Source organism: Stenella coeruleoalba (genome assembly GCF_951394435.1).
Source record: "Stenella coeruleoalba genome assembly, chromosome: 8".
In the NCBI taxonomy this organism is placed as follows: domain Eukaryota; kingdom Metazoa; phylum Chordata; class Mammalia; order Artiodactyla; family Delphinidae; genus Stenella; species Stenella coeruleoalba.
In genome coordinates, this window is record NC_137154.1 from 46,767,897 (window position 1) to 46,792,203 (window position 24,307).

The window sequence follows — 24,307 nt, forward strand, 5'->3', positions numbered from 1 at the left end:
CTTCACTCGGCTGCGCGAGCGCTGCCAGCGCGCAGTGAAGGGCGCGCGGCGGCGGCGGCGGCGGCGGCCCGGCTCGGGCAGCGGCTGCCGGATCCGCTCGGCGATCCCGGCGCGGCTGATGCGCCCCAGCCCAGCCCCGCCCCGCCCCGCCCCGCCCCCGGGTTGCGCCCGCCCGCGCGAGCTCCCTGTCCGCTGGGCTCAGCTCCCGGCGCCCGTCCGTCCGCCCCCGTCCGCCCGCCCCCGTCCGCGGCAGCGCTAGCCGGGCGCGGAGCCCGCGCGGGGCCGACTGGAGCAGCGCAGGCGGGCGGCGGCGGAGTCCGAGCCGCCCGCCCCTCCGCGTCCTCGGCCCGGGGGGGGAACCATGGTGTTGGACCAGGAGGACGGTAGGTGCCCGGGGACCCGCGGGCCGCAGGGTGGGGGCGGCGGCGCGGGCCCGGCCGAGGCCACCCCGCGCGGCGGCGGCGGCAGCGCCCCCGGCTCCCGGCTGCCTCGGGCCGCTGGGCTGCTTCCTGGAAGCCGGGCGGTGGAGGTGCGCGCGGGTGTGTGTCGGGGTGCTGGGCTCAGCCCCCGAGGCTTCTCAGGGGGATTAGGAAGTCACACGGGCCACCCCGAGCCCGCCAGCCCCGCACGCTCGGGCCGGGAACTTTCTCACTGGCTCTTGTCGCCTCGCAGACACAGGAGCGCCTCTCCGATCCGCGCCGCGGGCTTCCCCGCAGTGCCCGCTGGCCCCAGTCTCCCCGCCTCCCACTTGGGTATCTGCACGCCCTCCCCCTTCTGCACCGACTGCAGAACGGCTCCCCCAGGGGGATGCCCAGAGAACCCGGCACTGTCCTGGGGTCCCTTCCGGTCTGGAACTTCATAGCTGCGGGATGGGTGACATTGCTTCATCCCTGGCAGGGCTGGGGAGGACGCTCACCATCAGCTCCCCCAGTCCAGCGTGTTGGGAGGTGCTCCGCTGGCTAGGGCCCGTGGATGGGCCATATATCCAAGATATCAGGGCCGGATTCACCTTGAAGCTAATGAATTATAAGCTTCAGAGTCCTTCTGTTGTAATTTGTATTAGTGATCTACTGTTCCTTTCTTAACCGCCCCCCGCCCCAGTTGCATAAGGAAGCTTGGCTCTCCCAAAATCTGGACCACCCCTGGATCCAGCTTGCACCCTTCCCATTCTAACTGCCAGTCTCTCAGGAGGGCTCACAGTGCTGCTGGCCCAAGGAGCACTGCCAGTTGCTAGGGCAGTTATTTGGTGCCCAGGAGATGGAGCCCTGAGGCAGGAGGCTGGGAAATTTGGGGGTGGGAGGCAGCTGCTGGTCTGCAGGGAAGGGTCTGGCTGCCTGGCCTTTCTCTCCGGCCCCACTAGTCCCTTGTCCCACCCTACCACATCCCACTAGGGTGATTAACTGTCCTGGTTTGCCCAGGACCGTCCCTGTTTTAACACTGACAGTCCTGGATCCTGGAAACCCCTCAGCCCCAGGGCAAACTAGGACATTTGGTCGACAGCCTATATCGACAGCCTTCTCTGGGCTGTTGTGCAGGGGTGGATTGGACTTCATCAAGTGAGTGGAGAGACTTGTTTTCTGGAGTGCAGATTCTGCCTAGGCACCCACAAAGCCTAATAAGTTATAACTGCAGCTTCCTAGAAGGCCTGTCCAGGGCCTCCAGAAACCCAAAGAGGAAAAGTTTGCCAACCGCGTACTTCTCCACTCTAGTTGGTTGCAAAGCTCTGTGCATGGGCTGCTTTTGTGTGAGTCGGGGGCAGGGCAGGGCAGGGCATCTGAACTTGGCCAGCAGGTATCCTGATTGTTCTGCAAAGTCTGTAGATTCACCCTGTCCAGTCAACTGTGGCGGCCACAGGGAAATGGCCTTTGTCACTCCAAATACCCCTTTGAGTGTCACCTGTGAGGCCAGCTTGTAACCCCATCTTAGAGACAGCTGCACTGTGTTGGGAGCAGGGCCCTCAGGCTGAGGCACATCTGACAGGCTCTACTGAAGGGTTCTGGAATATCTGGTCTGCCTGGGCCCTCGGGCACCAAGTCTCCAACCTCCCCCCCAACCCCCAACCCCGATGCAGGAATCCTTCCTCAGGACTTTACTGCCAGGTACAAGACAAACTGCTAGGACCTGCCCAAAACTTTGTAAAGCAGCCAGGAGCACCCCCTCTTCCCTCACCGTAACCTAGGGGACTGATCAAATGGCCTCCCCCTGCCGTCCCCAGAGGCATTTCAAGGGCATTTTGGAGCACTCTTGGCAGTATGGAAGTGAGAGTATATGCTCATCACCTGTGGAATGTGTCAGGTGCAGACAACCTCCCCCAGCCCCAGGGGATCCGAGGACTGCACCCTGGTGTTGTGGGCGTGTCCCTGGACCTGGAGGCGTAGGAGTGAGCATGGGCGTGGGAGTTACCTGCCTGCACAGCAGTTACCCATAAGCTGAGAGGGAGGCCGCTGGATGAGCCAGGCTCGTGTCTGGGTTTGTAAACCCAGCAGGCCTCTTCCTGGCTGGGAGCTCAAGTCACCCAGACTGTCCAAGGCTTGCCGGGTAGCTCTGTGAAGCAGAAGGCCTCTGCAGAGGCCCTTCTCCAGAACGGAGAAGGGGACTGAGTGTGGGGACTCAGTGCTCACCACTGGGGCTGCAGAGAGAGCTGCCTGTGGGCACAGCAGCCAGCCCTTCACACACAGCACCGATCCCCTGCTCAGTACCCCAAGACTGCACCAGTCCCTGGGGTGGCATGCAAGGCCTCTGACTCCCTAGAGGGAGGCTGGCTGGGTGGCTGCTAACTGGGCACCCTGGGGGCTGGGGAGAGCTGGTGTTGGGACGGAGTCCTGAGCACAACACGTGGATGAAAGAGTGAGCAAGTGGCCCCAGCTGATGGAGCCCAGGTGTGTGGGTCAGGGCCAGACCCTGAAAGTCAGGAGAAGCAGCCCTGGAGGTCAGGAGTAGGGCTGCAGCCCTTGTGGAGTGAATACCTCCAGGTAGCACAGAGGTGTCTACAGCAAGAAGCTACCCCTTGCCAGCCTGTCAGGCCCTGTGCTTGCTACACTGTCTGGCCCCCTCACTCAGGCTGGGGTGAGGGGCTGCCACTAAATGTGCCCGCGGCAGCAGTGCCAAAGCCTCCCTCAGACCCTCAGGGTGCAGTTCAGCTGCAGTGACAGGGGAGAGATCAAGCTCGCAGTCCTGAGGGATGGTGAGTCTGAGCAAAATGATATATTTAACATCAAATATACTCAAGGACTATTAGGATTAAGTATTCAAGATGAAGGGGAAAGCGAAACTCTCTGAGCTGCGGAGGAAGCAGCTCATTAGAAGCAGCCTCTCTTCTGTTTTCTCAAAGCTTGACTTTGCTGCCTACGATAGAGGACCATAGACTGCAGTACCACTCCCCCCTCCCCCTCCCCAGTCAAGCACCCTGCACTGGGGCCTCCCAGGGCTTAAGGGGCATGACCTGGCCTCCAAGTCTCCTTTGTACCCACTACGTCCCCTTCCGTTGTCTGGGGTGCCACAGTTCACAAAGCACATTCACATGCATTATCTCCTCTGATCCCCGCAGCAACCTTGGAGATAGCAGAGCAGGTCTCCCACTTCACAAACAGGGAAACTGAGGCCTGGGGAGAGAAAATGACTTGCTAAGGTCCACTGTTGGTAATAGGCAGAGATGGGATGAAGTCTCAACTGGTGGCCCTTTGCCCCTCCAGGGACTCCAGCTTCCTTCTCCTTGCCTGGGTCTAGTCCTCAGAAGAGACTGTGGGGATGAGCCTCTGACACATCTGTGTGGAGAAAAGCCATTAAGATTTTCATGCCATCCTGGAACTCTGTACTGTCAAGGAAATAATGCTCTTGATATTGAAGAGAGGCCTTCCTGGAGTAGGCAGCCTGGGCACCAGACCCAGGGCTCTGGGAGAGAAGCAGGGTTCAGAGGGAGAGGAGATGAACACTGTCTCCCTTCCTGCCTCCTGAGTTACAGAGCAAGAATTGTCAACTCTGCAATAGCAGGAATCTTTGTTTTCACTGCTATATCCCCAGGGCCTTAAAATAGTGCTTGGTGCATAGTATATGCTCAATAAATAGTTGTGGAATGAAAAGAAAACCTTTAAGGCCATGCTGTGCTTGCTCAGAGAGAATTTGAGACAGGATCCCATTCTCTATGGAATCAGGATGCTCTTGGGAGGGGCTTCTGGGGTAAAGGTGGTGCTGTAAGACACACAGTGGGAAAATTTGTGCCCTGCAGAGGGTTAATTTTACCAAACAATCCAGGAAGCACCCAGAAACCTGGGGAAGAGGAAGTAGGAAGGGAGGGCACGAGGTCAGAGAAACATTGCCCTGTGGGAGGGGGGCAAAATCAAGGCTGAGGGGCTGGGAGTGACAGACAGGTGTGGTCCACCAGGCAGTTACTGGGAATGAGGACCCTGGGTCCTGAGCAGAGCCGCACGCCGAGTTGGGGCCGACAGGCCTCCAGGCGGCGCTGCGGAGCCGGGCAGACGCGCGTCTCCACTCCCCATTAACCCGCGAGGGAGGGGGGCCTCGGGAAATGTGTGCATTTATTCAGTAGCAGGAGTGCAAACCTCATATGTTGAGGGAGAAAGGCAGCGGGAGACGGCCGCCGAGATTCCCCCATCTCTTTGAATATAATTTTAGATTGAGATTCAGATTAAATCCGAGGGGAAAACACTTTATGAGGCTGAAAGCTGTGTCGTTGCCAGAGCCAGGGTTATGAGCTATCAAATGCAATTACATTAAGACAGATTATACTGGGCAAATTGAGCCATTTAGAAGGTGAGAATCAAAGAAACGGCTCTGATCCTCTCTTCCCCCTTCTCTCTCCCTCTCCTTCTCTCTCTCTAAATTGCAGTTCATAGTTCCTTGCAATTCTGAGGCACAAAAGTAGGTGAGACTGCTTTTGTATCTGCGAAGTGCTTCACTCCTGAATGTAATTCTAGCTGAGTGCAATCTAGGTTAAGAGCCGGGCAAGCGGGTAATTAGAGCCCGCTCGCTGCCCGAGGACCGGCCGCCCCGCCGAAGCGCGCCCGGAGCCGGCGCCCTTCTCCCGGCCGAGCCGAGCTGCGGCTGGACACGGAGCGCCCGAGATGATGGTGCTGGACAAGGAGGACGGTAGGTGGCGGGCGGGGGTCCCGACTCCCCGCACACCCGCGCCCTCCGCCGCGGCGCGCGGGAACACACACGCCAGGACACCGGCGCCCACACACCGGGCTGTGCCGCGCTTGCTGGGCGGGCGGTCCGCAGGGCGCTGGGGCTGGAGCCTGGGGCGGGGGGAGGACCGAGTGGGACTGGCGTGGGGAGATGAGGGAGCCCCGGGCTGCGCGGCCCCGGGGCCGGGACAGGCCGGACCGAACCGCGGGAGGGCGAGCTGTGCGCCGGCCGTGCGATGCTCTGCGGGGCCGCGTGGAGGCTCCGGCTGCCCTCCGATCTCGGCGCAGCAGTGGTTTCACGTAGAGCGTTTTCGTCTTTGCGGCTGCTCCTCTCACCGCAGCCATCAGCCTCGCGCCGCCCGCGTAACCCGAGAGGCGCTGAGCGCCGAGCAAATCAGTGGCTTCGGGAAATCGGACTCCAGAGCTTGCGGCGAGCGGGCGCGCGGAAAGACGGTGGCCGCCGGGTGCCCGGCAGGCGAGGGGAAAGGCCGGCCGGACCCTCGGGGAGACAGCTGCCCGAAAGCTTGGTGAGAAAAAGGGTTGCCTCCAGTGATTCCCACTGTCTCCCAGTGTGATTCTCACTGTCTCTTGAAATCGGAGGCAGGAGTTTGGCCCAGAGGAAGAAAGTGTCCCGCTCCTGGCCAGTAGCACGAGTGCAGGAGCGGCATGGACGTGCCCTGGTCAAGAGCCTCGCTGCGCCCGAGAGGTCAGAACAGAGGGACCCATGGTGGTCCCACACACCCCAAAGCCTTCCTGACTGGGAGTGCCCTGCAGTAATTGTCCTGGTATGTGCAGGAGAGGTTGGAGAACCCAGTCCCCTTGAGGGTAAAACCAGGAGTGCCCTGTGACCCAAGGGCAGCCCTCAGGGTCAAGAGTGGCCATCCCCTGGCTGTCCCAGGCCCTCCTGCCCTGTAGGGGAGGGTTACCTGGTTTGTTAAGTTTGTTAGTGTTGTCGGGAGGGAGATGTGAATGTAATTGTTAGCATCCACGCCATCACCTGGGTTCTACTGGTAAGGAACTGAGAAGGTGGGTTTTCCGTGAGTCAGCGGAAATCCTCTTAGAGTGACATCTTCTGACCTCCGCTAGTGAGTAGTAGAGGTCTGTGCTCTCTTGCTCTCCAGGTCAGTGGTGTTACTGACGTGGTCACTTGGTGAAAATCTGAAGTTAAGTGACTTAAGGTCACACAGGATGTTCACTTTGCTGCCATCATGTGCTGATGCCCCTAGCCTCCCCTCCCACCTTCTGAGACCTCCAGCAGGGAGGGACATTTAAAATATCTGGCCTGGGGGTGGCATGTGCGGGAGCTCTGTGGCCCTCAAGGCCATTTCTCAGTGTGAGTGTGGAAAGAGAGGGAGGGGGAACTAAATGCTCTGGCCAAAAGAATCCATTGTCCAGGGTCTGGCTGGGGTGTGACATTCATCTCCTTATGCTTTTCTCTCTTCATGGACCCCTCCCCTGGAGCCCCATGTGGGCCATCAGAGGGCTGGGCTGGTGCAGTTGTGTACAGATTGAAAGAGAGAAGAAGGGGTCTGGGGTCAGGCCAGATAAGGAGGGAGGAGACCTTGATTTAGCTCCTTTCTCCACTAACTCCCTGTGTAATCTCGGACCAGTCATGCCCATCTCTTCACTTTCCCTCTTGGTAGAATGAGGAGCCAGGGCAGAGGGTCCTTCCGTGGTGTTTGGAGGAACTCCCACCCTGGGGAGCATGTGGAAATCAGGGTATGTCTTTAGCAGAGATTGTTTAGCATGCTTGGCTCCCCAGGCCCAAGCCAGAAACCCAGAAGACCCAGGCCCTATACATGGGCGGCCTCAGGCAGGGAGACTGGTCTCCCGCCAATAAGACGACGCCACCACCACCACCTCGGGTCTTGCACTCTGTGCAGGCCCAGAGTGCCCCGGGCTTTGTGATACTAAAGGTTTCCAGATGAGCCCTGAATGGGAATGGCTCTCTGGAGATCATTTTAGCCCATCTCCTGCCTACACCCTGGGCATATGTATTTTCCCTAGTCTTCACCAGACCTGTGGAGGAGAGCTCGCGTTGCCCCACAAGTCCCCCACCCTGTCCAGTCTAAACCATATGGTGCTCTGTACTGTTGCTGCCACTGAGCTCTGGGACACATCACAGCACAAGGAAGAAGGCTGGCTTAGGCCCTGAGGAGCCATTTGCTCCTTGTCCTGCTCAGCCTAGAGCTGTCTTCCAAAAGCAACCTTTCTGCTCATAAAATCCACCCTCCACTCCCCACTGGAGTGAGTCTAGCATCTCCTGGTTCCAGGAAACCTTGAAGGTGGTACCTTCAGTTGGGGGGAGGGAGAAAGGCTCTGGATATACTCACCCTCCCCCCACACCTGCTGCCTAAATCCTTCCTTGCACTTACGCCCTCCCAGCAGGTGGCCGTCTGGGCTGGGAGTCAGCACTGGTCCCCAGGGCCCCCAAGGGGTGTGTTCCTCAGGGCTGCGGACTGCACCCTTTGTCTGGCTGCAGCGTGAACTCAGGCTCCTATTAACCACCCCCAATGCCTTTTCTCCACCTGACAGCATCTTGTCGGAAGAGGCCGGGGCTCCTCTGGTTGAAGTCAGGTCCGCCAGCTGCTGAGGACCAAAGCTCCTGCTCTGCTGGGCTGCAGGGCTTTCATGTTGCACTTCTGAAAGATAATAAAATATCAATCGCTTTGCCGTAGCAACGGGTTTAAGAGACTTTCTGAAGTATTGAATTGTCAGAAAAAAATTTTTTTTTTTTTTTTTTTTGCTTTTAAGCACAGTGCATTATTAATAAAGTAATCCATTAGGTCGAGCAGCGAAGGGCCACCACAGAGAGGAGAGATCTGTTTTGCAAACGGTTAAACTTCAGGTTTTAAGATTAATTGCTTTCATTCGGATGCTTGCTCTTGGCCTAGGCAGCTCCACTTTACTGGAACTCAGGGTCCTGCCTTTCTACATGCCGTCGGGCCTGCCTGTCAGCAACGGAAGCCCAGCTCCAACTTTCATGGAGAAACAGCCCTTCTTCCCCTGGCACCTGCTCTTGGGCTGGCACCAGGCTGTGGGCTCTCCGGGGAGGTTTGCAGCCCCAGGGGAGCAAGGGGAGTTACAGCCCTGAGTCCTGAGAGTCAAATTAGCCCTCACGCTGTAGGAGAAAAGGCCCTTGAGCAGGGGCAGGCAGCAGAGGGTCTGAGCAGCCCCAAGAACTGTGAGAGCCTTGGGTTGTGAGGGACAGGGGAGGATGCCAAGGGCACCCCCAAGGGGTGTCCCTAGATGCGTGCTGCAGAAGGGTAGGTCTGGGTGTAAGCTGCCTCTGCAGAGGCCCAGCAGGAGGGCTGGGGTGACCACAGGAAGCAGCAGGCAGGCTGTGGAACTAAACATCAGACCTAATTCCTAGGGCATTTTTAATAAGTTAAAAACACCTAAAGGTATTGGAGCTGGGCTGAGGAGGACCAGACAGTGCACCTTCAGTTGTTAGCGACTACTGTGAGTGCAGCGTCCACAGCTGACTCAGTTGATCCGCGAGGGCAGGCTCTCAGCTGTGCTTGGGTACTGACCAGCGGGACCTCCCAGAATATCCCGTCGTGCTCTGGGCCACAGAGGGTACTGGCGGCCTCTCCTGTGGCCAGGACCCCTCCACAGCCCTGGGGGGAAGGCAGGGAGTGGGCCCTGATGCTGTTCCACACTACAGATCCCAGCCCATCAGCAGGACGGCAGAGCCCAGTGGGCACTGCTGCCTGCTGAGGGCTGGTAAAGGCCTTGTGAGGTTGGCAGGGTAGGGACCAGGCCTGGCACCCACTGTATGCCTAGAAGAGGAAGGTCTCCATCTGCACCTACCAGGCCAGCCCGGGCTGCAGCCGCCTCCTCACTACAGGGAAGCAAGGCATCACAGAACCTGAGCAGCACGTACAGCCGTGTCCCCTTCCTGCCTCAACTCAGCCAGGCAGGGAGCCTGTGAAGATGGGTCTCCCCAACCCGCTCCCAGAGCCTGGGGTAAAAAAGCAGGTGCTTCTGTCTGTTCCCTGCTCTTCCATTCATCTGCCCACGCAGAGCACTAAGGGTCGGGGGGGGGGGGCGGGGGGAGGACAGGGAAACAACATAAATTGGTCTGTCGTCCAGAATCCGTGTCTTGCTAATGTACCCAGATTAACTCAACTGTAAATTGTCTCCTCGGATGGCAGTGTCTTGCTAAAAGTTTCCCATATGATTCATGATTTGGATTGCTTTTAACGGCTATTGGCTAAGCAAGCCAGTGACTGTACAAGGTGATGCAATTGGCATTAGCAAGGGGAGGCACGGGAGCGTGTAATGCAGTCAATACTGCATTAACTACTGATGCCCAATTACAGGGAGTGGGAGAGAGCCTTTTGGGAGCATTAGGACTGGGGGAAGCTGAGATCACTGGCCGCTGCTCGCCTAAAAGCTTCACCCTTTGCGTGCCGGGGCTCAGTGCTGGCCTGGCCACTCACTTGGCCTCTGTGGCCATAGGAACTCACTCTCTCTCTCTCTCTCTCTCTCTCTCTCTCTCTCTCTCTCTCTCTCTCTCCCTCCCTCCCTCTCTCTCTCTCTCGTCCCACAATGATGCTTTTAGCACATGGAAATGTTCATTTTCCTAGAGCCGGGGCCTGCCTCTCACCCCTCCTGAGAATTGATTTCCTACCCCACTCCCGGTCCCAGAGTCAGATGGGGCGGCTGCCCCACCCACTTCCATTTAAGGAACCACTCAGCAGGCCCTATCTGAGAGTAGGACCAAGGGGAGGTCTATTTCGGTCTCTCCCCCTTGGAACAGATGGACGATTGCCAGCAAGCATTGGCGGCCGACCTTCTGTGGCCGAAGGAGACACAAGGTTTAGCCTCAGTGCAGCTGCACTGCTGGGGCAGGCAAGGCTGCTGGACCTGGGAAGTAGTCCTGGCTGGGCCTTCTGAGCAGAAGACAGAGATCGAGAGGCTGATGGGGGAGTGACCCAAGCCAGGTTGGGGTTCTCAGCAGATGCAGGCCCCCTCCAGAGCTGCATCGACACAGGGCAGAGCTGCCCGCATGTAGCCAGGAGACCAAAGCTGTAGTTGGGGTCCATCTCCAGGGGCCAGAGGGCCTCCCAGGAGCCCCGATCAGACACATTAGGAAGTTTGGAAGGAGTTAGGGGACAAAGTAGAAAAAAGCACCTGGGTACCCCAGTGTGGCAAGTACCATGGGACTGGGACTGGTTTAGCTACTGTAGTGCTAAACTGTGCGGGTCCAGCACATCCACTGTAGTTCTGTGTCCTGTGCCCACCCAATGTTGAGATTGCTTTGCCTCTATGCCTTCTCATCTCTACAGTGAGAATGACCACATCTAACCGGCACGATTGCTATTAGGATTAAATGAGATAATGTCCACGTACACCCTCGATAAACCAGGAAGCCTCGTGCGTGTGTGAAGTGACAGTGCTCTCTACACAGCCACAGTATGATCTGAAATAGTCCTGTGCCCAGTTCAGTGCCTTGCTCACTGCCAGGCACTGGGTCCTAACCTTCCTTCTTCTAGTTTATCCCTAATGGCCATCAGTCGCCACTGTCCAGGAAGCAGGGTAGACTCACTACTCACCACTGTCCAGATTTCCAAGGAGGGTAGCACCATGGGAAGAAGGCTCTAAAATCGCTCTCTGCAAGCCCTTCCATTTATATGGCATGGTTGGGGCTCAAAGTGGGCAAGAGAGTTGCCCAGGGTTATGTAGGGAGTTAGAGCCCAGAGCTTCTGCATCTTTCAGTGTTCCATGCCCGGCTTCCATGCCCTCTGCCTGTACCCAAAACATGATAAGGCTGAATGGTAGAAATCTCCGATGAGGAGAAATGTCAGTTGGACCAAGGCCATGTGTCTGGGCATCCTACTCCCGGCCCTACTGACAGCTCAGGGCTCACGGTTCCGTCCTCAGATGTAGATCCTCCTGGCGGGCGTTGATGGTTGCTAACGTGGCCTGAGCCTTCACGGACTGGAGAAGCCCCAGAGGTGCATGTGGCCTGTAGCCCTTGCTGCCTGCCTGCCTTACCTGGAGTTGAAAGACACTGAGGCACACAGGGCATCCTTCCCCCCTCAGGCTGAACATTTCGTGGTGCTGCTAGTGTGAGTTTTCCTGGTAGGTCTGTACTCAAGATAGGACTACACCAGGGGAGTCAACTTGCACTGGCTTGCAAGAGCTGATTTTGCACATCTCTTCCCAGCTCTGAGTTCAGTGATATCACATGGGTAGCTTGACATCAGCCATGGTGGAAGTATGAACACCACGGAAACTGGCAAACGCTACAAATCAAGGGTTTTTTCCCCAGAGAATCAGCTGTGAGCTATCTGTCGGCACACCACTGGATTGCATTCATCTGGGACGCTGGACCCAGCTCTTTCTGTTCTGCCACCACCCTTCTCCCATCCCATCTACCTCCTTTCAGAGGACCCAGCCTCTGCTACGCTGGCATTCTGCCTGAGACCTGCTGCCACACTGAGCTGGGCAGGTCTAATATGTCCGCTCTGGTTTTGTGTCCCATGCAGACCTGGCATTTGCCTCTATACCCTTGCTTACGTTGTCCCCTTGCCACATCCTCTCCCCTTTGGTTGGCCTCGTAGGAGCCTACAGACTCCTGTAGGTCAAAGCCTCTTACAGACCATTCCAGGTCCTGCTCAGAGTCACATCCACCCAAGCTAGTAACAAGCTCATCTCTCAGTGGTTGGAGTATGTTTATTTTGTGTTCTGGCTAAGGCAGGAGCCTACAGTGGCTGACATAACTGGGGGCAAATTAAAAGCAGATGGTAGAGAAGAGTAAGCAGGCTGGTCCAGGTAGCCGAGGCAGATGCCCCAGACTGCAGGCCTACTGGGTCAGCTGGGGCCCTTAGCTCTGCCTCCTGCCCCTTCCTAAGTGGGCTTACTCGAATGGCCTACTGTCTTCAGGTGTAGCCTGCTAGCATGAGTCAGGAGACCTGGCTTCTAGTCCCAGCTGACTGCTGTGTGACTTCAGACAACTTCCTGAGCCTCAGTTTTCACATCTCTACAATGGGAGCAACACCTAACTGACACCTAATGTCCATATACACACTTGATAGGCCTGGAGGCCTCATGCCTATGTGAAGTGACAGTGCTCTCTACACAGCTACAGGATGGTCTCTTTGGCTTCGGCCTCTAAGTCTTTACACAACAGTTCTTGTTTCAGTGAACCCTTAGTTAAAAGTGAGCATTGTACTATGCATATGTATCAGTTAGTTATTGCTACATAACCAACCACCCCAAAACTCAGAGGCTCAAAACAACAAGCATCTATTTAGCTTTCGAACCTGTGGGTCAGTGATGCAGGCTGGGCTTGGCTAAGCGGTTTTTCGGGTCTCGGCTAGACTCACTCATACCTGGGAGATGGCTGATCAAACTGGATGCTGGGGGTAACGAGACTATGTCCCTCATCATCCAGCAGGCTCTTCCAGATTGTTCTCAGGCTGGAGGCAGGTCCAGGAGAGAGAATGGACGCATGTCTTCTTGAGACCTAGGCTTGGCTCTGGGATGTTGTCATTTTACATTCTGTTGGCCAAAATAAATCACAAGCCCAGCCCAAGTTCAAGGGATGGGGAAACAGATTCTGTCCTTGAAGGAAGGAGGTGAAAAGTCACATTGCAAAGGGAGTGGATAGGGGAAGAGGTAGAGATGTGGTGCTGTGTGCAGGTCTCACAACTCGCAAGTCCAGGGCTGGGCTGGGAACCCAGGCCATCTGCTCTCCTCTGTGCTCTGCCGGCTCCCAGCTCCCCCGTTGTGGCTGGCAGGCTTGCTGTTGGCGCACTTGTTGGGGGCTGACATCAGAGCCCTGGCCCATTCCTCCATGGGTGAGCCTGGAGGGGGACCACGGTGAGGTCAGTCCCCGCTGCCTTCTCTGGCTTTTCCTCTGTCCTGCAAAGCCACCCATCGGTTAGAAGGGGCGTGAAGCTCCGTGGTTCCCAGAGCTGATTGAAACCTGGACATACATGCAGATGCAGCCAGGCGAGAATCAATTCATTGGTTAGCCCCTTGCCTCAAAGCAGGGCAGTAGGTGGGCTGGTGAGAGGCCCATGTACATTCATAAACCAGCTGATTGAAAAGCAATATTTCAGATAAATACAAGCCAGCGATCTATCAGTGGTTGTAATAAAACCCAGGCTTCAGGCTGTGATTTTATTTTGAAATAATAAGAATTGCTTGATTCTTTTTACTTGAGTTACCATGGTAATTCCAGCGTGGAGCAGTGTTATATTGATTTAGAAAGTGGACAGTAATATTTCTTTTGTGTTATTCTGTTTCTAGGCCTTGATTTCTAATTTCCACTTGGAGATTACTTTTATAAATTTCTTAAGTCCTTCCACTTTTTTTCCTCTCTCAGTATAATTTTCCTCTCATACGCCGCTATGTTCTGAGCTTATTGGTTTGCTCTTATTTTAAATTAAACTTGCTGGTTTCAAATATTGAAATGACATCTTTGTGTCTGTACTTCGGTTTAGCAAAATATTACAGTCTGACGCTTTCCGCTTAATAATTTAAGGGAGGCATTCTGTCGGCCCTCACTGGGTGCTGATAACTTATGACTCAACCAACGCAAGCCTTAAACTCCCTGACATTTTAATATTGTGTGGTAGGAGCGGCCACCCCTCTGCTCTGAGTCTCAGTGGAGAAAAATCCATGTGGTACCCCAGAAGGGAGTTTTAATAATTCAACTTTGCTGGTTGGCACAATGACTTGATAGAGAAGGGGAGGGAGGCCGGTTCTTCTCAGGTAAGTGGGAACAGCTCTGGTCTGGGCTCCGATGGCTCCCACGAGCACCCGCTCCATCCTGTCTTTCCTCTCCCCTGAATCTTTAAAAACTCCAATTCCTGATCCCTTGGTGACAGATTGTCCAGGAAGGATTTGGGGCTGGGGTGGGGGGGGCTGCCTGTGGGTGCCGTCATGAATTCTTGAACTCTCTGTTTCTCAGTTTTCCCATTTGTAAAACAAGTGGAACTGGCTCGGGCTTTGAGTCAGACAGCCTGGGTTCAAATCCTGCCTCGGCCACTGACTAATTCTAGGTAGTAAACTGAATAGGAATTCTTACTGGTAAAATGGGTATGATCACGAACAGCTTTTAGGTCTGTTGAGCCTTCACCCAGCACATCTCTTGTTGGTCTTAGAGATGGTTGGTGCGGTCTCCCTACCCTTCCTAGGGTTTTAGGAGGAGCAAGGGAGAAAGCGGATGTGGGTGTGCTTTGGAACGTTTACTCTGCTCCAGACATGCCTGGGGTTCAGAGCTCTGGCAGGACTGTTCTTTGGAGAGGACCCAGGGTGATGGCTCCGCGAGGAAGTGGGTCAGCTCCACCCACTTTCCTGGTCTGCCCAGTGGAGAGCAGGGAGCCTGCTGTCCTCTGTCCTCTCCTTACAACACTACACAGCAAGGATGGGGCTCCAGAAGGAAGCTCACAGTAGCAGGGGTTGTAGGGCAGAGATCTGTCCACAAGCTCTGTCTCTCTGGCCTGAAGAAAGGCCCCTACTGTCCTGTGTGTGTATGCCAGTGTGGTGGTGTATTAGTTATCTCTTGCTGTGTAACAAATTATTTCACAATTTAGCAGCTTAAAGCAACACCCATTTTTTAATCTCACAGCATCTGTGGGTCAGGAGTCCAGGTACAGCTCAGCTGGGTCCTCTGCTCAGGGTCTCTCACAGACGATGATCAACGCGCTGGCCGGGGCTGTGGTCTCATCTGAAGGTTCATCCGGGGGAGTGAGCTTTCACGCTCACTCATGTGGTTGTTGGTGGGATTCCGTTCCTCATGGGCTGCTGGACTGAGGGCCTCCGTTCCTCACTGACGGCTGATCAGAGGCCGCCCTCGGTTCCATACCTCGTGGGCTTCCTCATTAGGACAGCTTGCTTCCTAAAGCCATCAAGAGAGAGTGTCTGCTAGCAAGCAGGAAGTCACAGTCTTTTATAAGATGTGACAAATGTAATCACAGATGTGACATTCCATCAGTTTTGCTGTATTTTCTTCCTTGGGCGCAAGTCTCTAGGCCCAGCTCATACTCAAGGAAGTGGGGCAGGGGACTACACAGGGTATGAAGACCCTGTGTAACAGAGGATCATTAGGGCCATTTTAGGAACTGGCCTACTGTGAGAGGTCAGCCTCTGGAACAGCATCTTAGGCCCCAAGGTATCGGGAGGCCTGGTACCTCTGTTTCCTACATCACCTCACCCCAGGGAAGGCCACAGATGTCTCAAAGCCTTTCGTTTCATCTTCACAGCACCTTTGGGAGGCTGGAGATCAAACACTAGCCCCATTTTGCAGAGGAGGAGGCTATGCCCAGAGAGGGCAAGCTTGCAAAGCGGCCATCCATGACTCCAGGGCCTCTCTTCTGACTCAGAGGAGGTGAGGGTGCTTCCTTCCTGAGCCAGCCTCCCCACAGCTGTTGGACTGGGGGCCTCAACCCCTCGCTGGCTGTTGCCGGGCCGGGTGGAGAGGTGGCCTGGGCAGAGGCCACTTCAGCAGTTCCTCACATGGGAACAGGGCTGAAGGAGGCTCTCCTCTGGGCTGGGACCAGAACTCATGCATCCTCATCCTGGCTCTGCCACCAGCTCCCGTTCCTTGGGAATGTCCCAGCACGTCCCCGGGCAGGCCTCCTTTCCTCTCTGGGTTTACGCTTTCCCACTGATGTTTCAAGGGCCGCTGGCCGCTTGATGCCTCGTGGTACCGTGCATGGAGACATGACCACGGGTGGGGAACGGGTGGGGTGAGGCCAAGGCCAGGAGACAGAACCCACCCCGTTGACGTTTCTGTGTCTTTCTTTGGTCTCCTGGGGTCAGGAGGAGTAGAGATCCCAGGTGAGAGCATTTGTGGCCTCCAGCCCTCTATACTTGATCTTGCCATGTTTGAATCCAGGTGGACGGCCCCATCCCTGGCTGCTCCCAGGCAGAGCCTCAACTAGGAGACAGAGGGGACCCTCGGGGTAGGCCCAAAGCCTGGAGGCCAGTGAACGAGTCACAGCCTCAGACCTGAGAGGACCCTGGTCAATGATCTCCTTTTATCGCTGGGTGGGGGGTGGGGGGACGGAGACACCAAGAAGCATCTATTTCCTCTCTCAGCTGACGTTGAGATACTCAGCTGAAATCTCAGCTGAGATACTTTCTGAGTAGAAAAGCCTGGGGCCCAGCAGAGGCTGCATCCAACCTGGGGTGGGACATCAGGGCTGAACCCCATCTCTTTGCCTGTCAGTCAGAGGCTGTCTCTTGCAGGTGGCTGCTCTCACCCCAGCCAGAAGCTGTTTCCCGACCACCAGGCATCTTGGCAGGGGCTAGGGCTCGGGAGGAGCAGAGGGCAGTGGGCAGGGCTACCTCGGGCACCAGGTCCTGACCCGGTACTCAGCCCAAGTGCAGAGTGTGATGTTTTGACCTGCCTTTTTGCCCCGAGGATGTGTTCACGCTACTCTTTGATCCTCAGAATGCTTTATCAGAGCGGTGCTAAAATACGCCTTATATAACGAAAATAACATCTCACTAGTATTACTGAAAATGCAAAGGAACAAAATGATCCAGGAAAAAACGGAAGTTGGTTGAAATCATGAACGCAGAGCAAAACTGGCAGCAGCTAAGACTGCACCTGGCAAAATATGTTATTGACTAAAAATTGACAGAGGAATCAAATCTTCCTGATAAAATTTATCTGCCGGAGTTGGCTCAGGAAATATTTTCTGGTAGAAATAATTACTACAAAAGAAGTCTCGGCAACAGTGGAAGTTCTCATTTGTAAGATTTGATTTGAGCCCAAAGTTGATCATAAACCAAATAGTCACTTAAAAATAATTTATCCCAATGAAAATAATTTCAATAAAATGACAATGGAGAAAGAGGAAGAAATGGTTTAACTCTAGTGAATAGAAAGTTGATCAAGGCATTGAACTGACTTAATGAAGCTCCCTAAGAACTACTTTCTTGATCAAAAATCATCAATGTTGATACAATTCTTATTAACATATAGGTGTTAGGGGCTAGCCCTTAGTAGATGTTTAGTAAATATTTGTTGAGTGACCTGTGAGTGAATGAGTTAACAGGTGAAGGAGGGTGGGAGGAGAGCAGAGAGAATCATAAGAGTTCCTTTAACCCAGAGAGAGGGCACATTTCCATTTTATCAAGATCATTTGGGCTACTCTGGAATGTTTTTCGACACCACCAAGCTATTCTCCAATTCTCAATGGTCACCTACTGTGTGTCCTACAAATTTAACTCAGTTCTGACCCTGTCTACCTAGAGATGACAGGTTAAGGGCTCAGTCCCACCAGACTGCTTCCACTTCAGAGGCCTTTCGCAAGTCCAGGTTGTCACCTGTACTTCTGACCAACACACGGTAAATCGGGGTTCACCCTCTCCTCAGGTGAGATAGTTTCCGAGAATGGCTCACAAAGCTCAGGGAAACATTGCCTTACTTTTACCAGTTTACTCTAAGGAAATGATAAAGGATAGAGATGAACAGGTAGAGGAAGAGGTACCTAGGGTGAGGTCTGGAAGGGTCCCGAGCACGGCAGCAGCGTCTGTCCCTGTGGAGTTGGGGTACATGTGGACATGTTCACCAACCCAGACCTTATCAGATCTTGTATAGAACTTCTTCACTGGCCACTCCCCAGCCTTTCCTGGAAGTGAGCGGGTGAGGCAGAAAGTTCTACCCCTCTAATCGTTTGGTCTTTCTGGTGACCAGCCCCATCCTGAGGCTACCTAGGGCCCTCACCCTAAGTCACCTCATTAACGTAAACTCAGAGGTGCTCAAAAGGGACTCCTTATGAATAACAGAAGATACTCCTATCACTCAGAAAATTCCGAGGATTTTAGGAGCTCTGTGCCAAGGAACCTGGAACAAAGACCAAATATATTATTATACTCCATCTACTCTGTGGAGAATAATTGGAGGGGATAAAACTAGGGGCAGAAAATAAAAATAAAAAACAGCCATGATGTAGAAGGGAAGTGTTCTTCCTTTGGAGCTTTATAGTGTGACCACTGTAGTGTGACCTCCAGCCTCAGACTGCCCCCCGCACCTTCCTTCCAGCAGTTTCCTTCCTTCCAAGCTTGCAGTCTGGGCCTGGGGCAGCAGCGGGGGGATGCAGATGGTGGTCCAGATGGTCAGAGAGGAGGCAGTTGAAGTCCGGGAAAGAAATGGTGGAGGGCATGACTAGAGCTGTGGCCTTGGGAATGTGGCGGGCTCCTCTGAGGTCTCCTGGTGGTCAAGATCTTGGCTAGAGAGTCTCAGCTACCAGCAGCAGGGCCTGAGTTTCTGGAGTTGAGCCCCAGGGAAGGCGGACTCTGACTGCAAGCCTGTCCTCACCCACTCTTGTCCCGGAGGCCCCTGCTGGCCCTGCCCAGCTTTGGCCGGAGGCTTCCGTGGCCCCTACACGTCCTCTTCTGTGGCTGCCCTGCGACTGGACCAAGATCCTGGCTTTCCAGACTCCAAAGGAGTGAGCCAAAGCCTGTAGGCCTGAGGCAGGCGGGAGCACACCAGGGCAGGGAAACGGCAAGTCCAGACCTGCCCAGCTACCCACTTCCGAACTCCTGTGATCTCATGTGATCTGTCTGTGAAATGTTTCGTGGCCTTCCCACCTCCGGGCCGGTTTCCTTTCTCAGACGGGCTTCCACGAAAGCTCCTGATTCTGGGAAAGAGCTAAGTCTCTCTACCCTTATCTGTGTCTAATACAGTCCTCCCCCTGATTATATATGCGAGTAGGACTGGCCCGACAAGAGCGGAACCTGTGTCTAAGAGCACTTCCGCGGGGAGCTGAGTCTAAGGCCCTGCCTCTGCAGTGAACTGTCCCTCGGGGCATCTTTGTACAGCACTGCTCCTGCCTGGCTGCCCAGGGCCTAGAGAGCCACCCAGCCCATTCCACACTGGCCACACTCTTCTCCCCACGGCCCACATTCCCAGGTGCTCTGCCTTCCCTTCCAGGGTGAAGGCTTTGGATTCTTTCCCTCAAGAGGAGAGAAACCCCAATAGCGTCCGTCCAGACCCCAGATTCACAGGCAGCTGGGTGCACCCTGCCACAGCGTAGGCCTGACTCCCTCTGCCGGCCACATGCTTCATCTTGAGTCACCCTCTCAGATTAGCCACAGTGGGTGCTGCCCTAGCCTGGGCACTGAACTCTCTCCCTCCAGCAGTTTTCATTTGACCCAAAGGCAGCCCTGTTGCCTTCCTTCCTGGCCTACGTGGCCTGCATCTGAGCTTGCACACCCTGTCTTGGGCGGGGCTCTCAGGCCCTGGGAGAGGATAGCACTCTTTACTGAACCTTGGCTGGGGGCCTGGAGGACCTCACTCTGACCCTATTCATACTGCATGTACCGTAACTTGTGGTACCCAATGTAGGACAAGCTTGGGGTCTAAAACAGGGACCCTCCCCAAGAGTGTGCCCAGTTTGCAGGTGGGGCATAGGCCTCGGAGGATGCAGAAATTTCAACAGAGATCTCAGAAGACAAAACACGAGTGTAGTAGTGGAAGCGAATGGGTCAGAGAAGAGTGATGGATCCAGTAGGGTCTGAGTTGCCTAGGAACAGGGCTGGAAGAGTGGGCACAGTCAGATTTCTGGTTGGGAGGGACTGGGGAGGGAAGCAAGGGGGTGCTCTGGAGCCCTTCCCTATGAAGTAGCTGGGGCGAGGTAGGGTGACCAGGGCCCGGCCTCTTTGAGGGCTGGCTGCTGGACCTCCCAGGACCCCTCTCCTGACCCCAGGACTTAATTTTTTATGAACTGGTTTCTCCTGTTCTCAAAGGAATATTTGTTTTGTTGTTTGTTTGTTTTGCCTTTCTTTATAACAACTTTATTGAAAATAATTTGCATGCCACCAAATTAACCTTTTAAAAATGTGCATTTCAGTGGTTTTTAGTATATTTAGAGTTGTGTGACCATCACCATTATCTAATTCAAGAACATTTTCATCACCCTAAAAAGAGACTCCATGTTCATTAGCAGTCACTCCCCATTCCCCTCCTCCCTGGCAACCACTAATTTACTTTCTGTCTCTCTGGATATGTCGTATAAATGGAATCATACAAGATGTGGTCTTTGTGGCTGACTTTTTCCCTAGCATAGTGTTTCCAAGGTTCACCCACGTCGTAGCGTGTCTCAGTACTTCATTTCTTTTCATTTCCCAATAATATTCCATTATATGTATATACTACATTTTATTCATTCATCAGTTTATGGGCATTTGAGTTGTTTCTCCTTTTTAGCTATTGTGAATAATGCTGCTGTGAACATTCACATACAAGTTTTTGTGTGGACATATGTTTTCATTTTTCTTGGGTATATATTTAGGAGTGGAATTGCTGAGTCATATGGTAATTCTATGTTTAGGGGTATTTGTTTTTCACTTTAAATAAACAGTACGAGAGTGTGTAGGAGAGACACCATCCTTGGCTGTCTGAGCTTTGGGAAAGGAGGTTGCCTGCAGCCTGGTCCCCCGGGCTCCTAGGGGTCAGTGGAACCTTGGGTAAGTCCTTTCCCCTGCTGGCTTCAGTTTTCTGATCAGTGAAATGGGATTCTTACGGATCCCTGCTTGCCTCAAGGGCTTTTGTTAGTAATTACTACTTACCTAGCGTGTCAAGGATGGCAAAGCCTTCCGCTTGTTTTAGCTGCTTTGCTTCTTTGGCCCCACAACTTGGGTACTATTACTCGAGTTTTGCTGATGGGGAAGCTGAAGCTCAGAGAGGCTAAAGAACTTGACTGAGTTTACATTGTGGGTTAATGGCAGAACCTGAACTTGAACCCAGACTCATCAGAGTTCAGGTCCCTGGCCTGAACTCCTGTCTCACCTGTGTCTCTGGGCAAAGCAGGGCATTATGCAAGGGAGATCCCTGTCTGAGCAACCATCACATTCTATTCTCCATCCTGGGTGCTGGGAAGTCAGGGCCCAGACGTGGCAAGGTGTGGGCTCTGAGGCAGAATGGTGCTCTAGGAATCAGGACTTTGCAAAAGTCCCCTTTTGCCTGTGTGACTTTGGATAAATTGCTCCACCTCTCTGAGCCTCAATTTCCCCCCATCCACAAAATTGAAACAGTAATTATTACTCAAAGCACTGGAAGGGGAACATGGTAAGATGTTGTATAGGAAATGCCAAGCACGATGCTGGGCAGGGAGAAGGTGTTAGGTTATAGAACACCCGAGGAGGGCTGGAAGAGGGTGCAGAGTGCCGTGGGACCTTTGAGGAGAAGCGGCTGGATTCTGGGCTGGTCAGAGCCGGTGTTAGGGAGGGAAGGTGAGAGAAAGTGGGCTGTGCCAGTGTTCTCCAGCCCGGGGCTACCAGAAACCAGGAGGGGTTTCCAGGGGTCTCACAAAAACCTCCCGTCTCCAGGAGAGTTTGTAGACAGGCCCTGCGGGTACCAGCAGTCCTCACCCCCAGCCTAGCCCACAGCTGCCTGAGAGGGGGGCTTGCCTGACTGCCTAAGTTAACCCAAATGGTAAGAAAACACTTTAAATTTATTGTGACATTTGGATTTAATTAAAAAGTACACACTTAGGGAAGTAGAACATAATGGGGAGAGAGGCAGGGTGGCTTTTCCCCTCCTTTCTTCCCCAAACTAATTAGCGTTGTATTTTAAATTGTTTATGTGCCGCTAATCATCGTAATAAATCATTTATACTGAAAAAGACACAGTTGGCTGTGCCCGCCACGCAGGTTCCGCTCTCCGGGCTCTATCGCGAACAAATTGATCTGGAAGTGAATTTATTAACCACTGGGGAAGAAATCATTAGTGCTTCCTCTAAACATTCCCCAGGTACGCTTTATTGCCGCAGTTTACGCTGTAACTAAAAGAGCATTACCCAGGCCCATGTTGTAATTTCCTTACAGAGCTGGCAGCCCACTCCCAAGCCAGGGGGTGGGAGGGGTTCAGGAGTCCCTGCCTCCTCGCCCATAAGTGGTCTGGTGACCCCAGCTCTTTCCCAGGGCTGCTCATTCCAGAAGCGGCCCCTTGAGGTCTCTGCAGGCCCAAGGCCTTGGCTACCTTCCTGGTGCCTCTCAGAGGAAGAGTGGTTCACAGTCGATCGTGTTTCTGTCTCAGGCATGTGGCTTACAGTTGGGGGTTTAGCCTCGGGTCTGGAGAACTGAGGGGCAGGGGCTGGGAGTCATTGAGGTCCTACAGGCTTGTTGTGGACCAGCTTCCCCACCCGGAGGTGGGAAGGCGTCAGCGGTAGGCTGATCGTGCGCTTAGGGGAACCAGCGTGGCTGAGCAGGAACCCTGGCAGGAACAGCGGCTGCTGGGAGCATCCTCTACCTGCAGGCGCCCCAGGGCCCTCCTCCTGCGGGCCCTGGGCCCTCCTCCTAGGTTTGGCTGGAGCAGTCTGTTCTGCTCAGCTTCCCGCTGAGGCCCGCTGCCCCGTGTGTCCCCGTCCACCTCACAGGGCAGAGCCAGGGTGGCGCTGCGTATGCCTTGCATGGTCTGACAGATGACAGGCAGCATGGCAGCTCCCTGGCTACAGATACCCTGCCTCAGGTCGTGCAGCCTGTGGCCACAGCAGCCTTCCCAGCAGCCTGGCTACCCTGTGATTGCTTTCTCTCCCTTGGCACTGGGGGCTTCAGACCACTCTCACTTCCCAGGGCCTGCACTCCAAGACCCTCCCAGCAGGCTTTCTCCCACCAGGTTTCTCGAAGGGAAATTCACTTCTGAACCAATACCTTCTCCCTAGGAGCCCATGGCTGCTCTGGGATACAAACCCCTGCCTGTCTGACTCCAAAGCTCATGTTCTTAACAGCTTCATCCACTGGGGGCCCATGAGCCTCCTCAGCCAGGTTGGGGGTGCATGGGGATCTAGCTCACGTGGGCCTTGCCTTCGGCTCTTTTCATCTGGGTCTGCAAAAGCAAGGGGGAGCAGCCCCCGAGGCCTCAACAGGAAGCCCCAGGACGGCACCTCAGGCAAGTACCCCAAGGTCGTGCTGGGTCCACAAGAGCCGGAGGCGCTCCTGTCCCTGCGGCTCCCGGGGTCTTTCTCCCAGCTCCCTCATCCTCCCCTCCCTCACGCAGCCCAGTGGCTAGCAGATGGGCCCTGGCTGCTTTGAGAAGCAGGCAGGACCCAGCAGCTGGCTAGACCAAGCCTGCCTGGAGGGTCCCCTCCTTGTGTCTAGCGAACACATTTAAAAGTTTGAATTCAAAATTGATTTTGAAGGGCCCTAATCTCCGATCCCCTGGCACTCATGGTGTGTCTGCAGCTCCTGCCAGACTCTCGTTTTCTGGTTCAGCGCATTGGTGCTCGCGTCTCTGTTGCTGTGAAATTGAGACTCGTCTGAGAGTCGGTGCCCTCCTCCTCTGTGGAGACGGCAGGCCCCTTGGGAGCCATGTTTCATTAGATGGGTGACGTGGGCTTTCCGGGTGCCCAGGGAGCAGTTGAGTTGCTGTCTGGGGAATGCAGCTTCCAGACGCTTCCCGCTAGTTCCCGTAGCTGTGCAGCTCCAAGCGGCATCCTGCCTAGGGCTCTGGGGGCCAGCTCCAGCAGCCCAGGATGGGATGGGGCTTGGAGGAGGCTACAGATAGAGAAAGACTTGGGACCTGGGGATTTTCTGTAGCAAACTTCAGGGGCTTTTTCCTCCTACTGGTCCTCAGAGGCTCAGACTAGGCGGGGAGTGGGTTACATCGTTAAGCCAGAAGGACCCTCAAGTGGAGAGTGGCAGGGGCTAGGTCTGTGCCAGGGAGGAGCGGTGCCCTGGCCACAGGTACAAAGGGAAAGCCTGAACTGCCAAGGTTACACAGATGCCTGAGCTCCAGGACTCCACTGCAACCCGAGAGTTGGGATGTAGTATTTACGCATGACGAGAGGCACTGAGGGGGGCTTCCTTCCTCATGGGTCTGCAGGGCTGAAGGACAGGATTCCTGCCCCTTTATCTAAGGAGTAGAGGGTTTATATCTGCACAGGAGCAGTCATTTCTCAGCTGGAGCCCTGGGGTGGGCCTATTCAGATTCCAGATAGTGGCAGGCGGGACCTAGGCACTGCCACAGTTGAATCTGCCTTTGTTTCTTAGAGCTGCGTGGCTACAGGTGTGTGGTACAGGGCAGCACCAAGCCAGATTAAGGGTCCCATCTCTGGGGAGCCTGCCCGTCTGCGTCAGCCCACTCTGCCCAGCAGACTCTTGCCAGTAATATCTGGATGGATTCCGTTCAGTCTCTTCATTCATTAACTGAACTGATTAAAAAACTGGTTAAAAAGTGACCGCTATGGGGT

The 24,307-nt window shown here is 54.6% G+C and overlaps 1 protein-coding gene across 2 annotated transcripts in view; it reads left to right on the top strand.

The window, feature by feature from the left end:
• Positions 1-249: 249 nt before the first annotated feature.
• The window catches only part of LMO1 (LIM domain only 1), a 40,183-nt gene continuing 16,125 nt past the window's right edge, over positions 250-24,307 (top strand). Inside the window, exons 1-2 of one of the 2 annotated variants that reach the window (XM_079928788.1) lie at positions 295-383; positions 4,847-5,106. In XM_079928788.1, the coding sequence (XP_079784914.1) occupies positions 5,082-5,106 (25 nt within the window). In that variant the 5' untranslated portion in view covers positions 295-383; positions 4,847-5,081. Of the gene's footprint in view, positions 384-4,846; positions 5,107-24,307 lie in introns of both variants that reach the window. The other variant, XM_079928789.1, reaches the window with a different exon arrangement.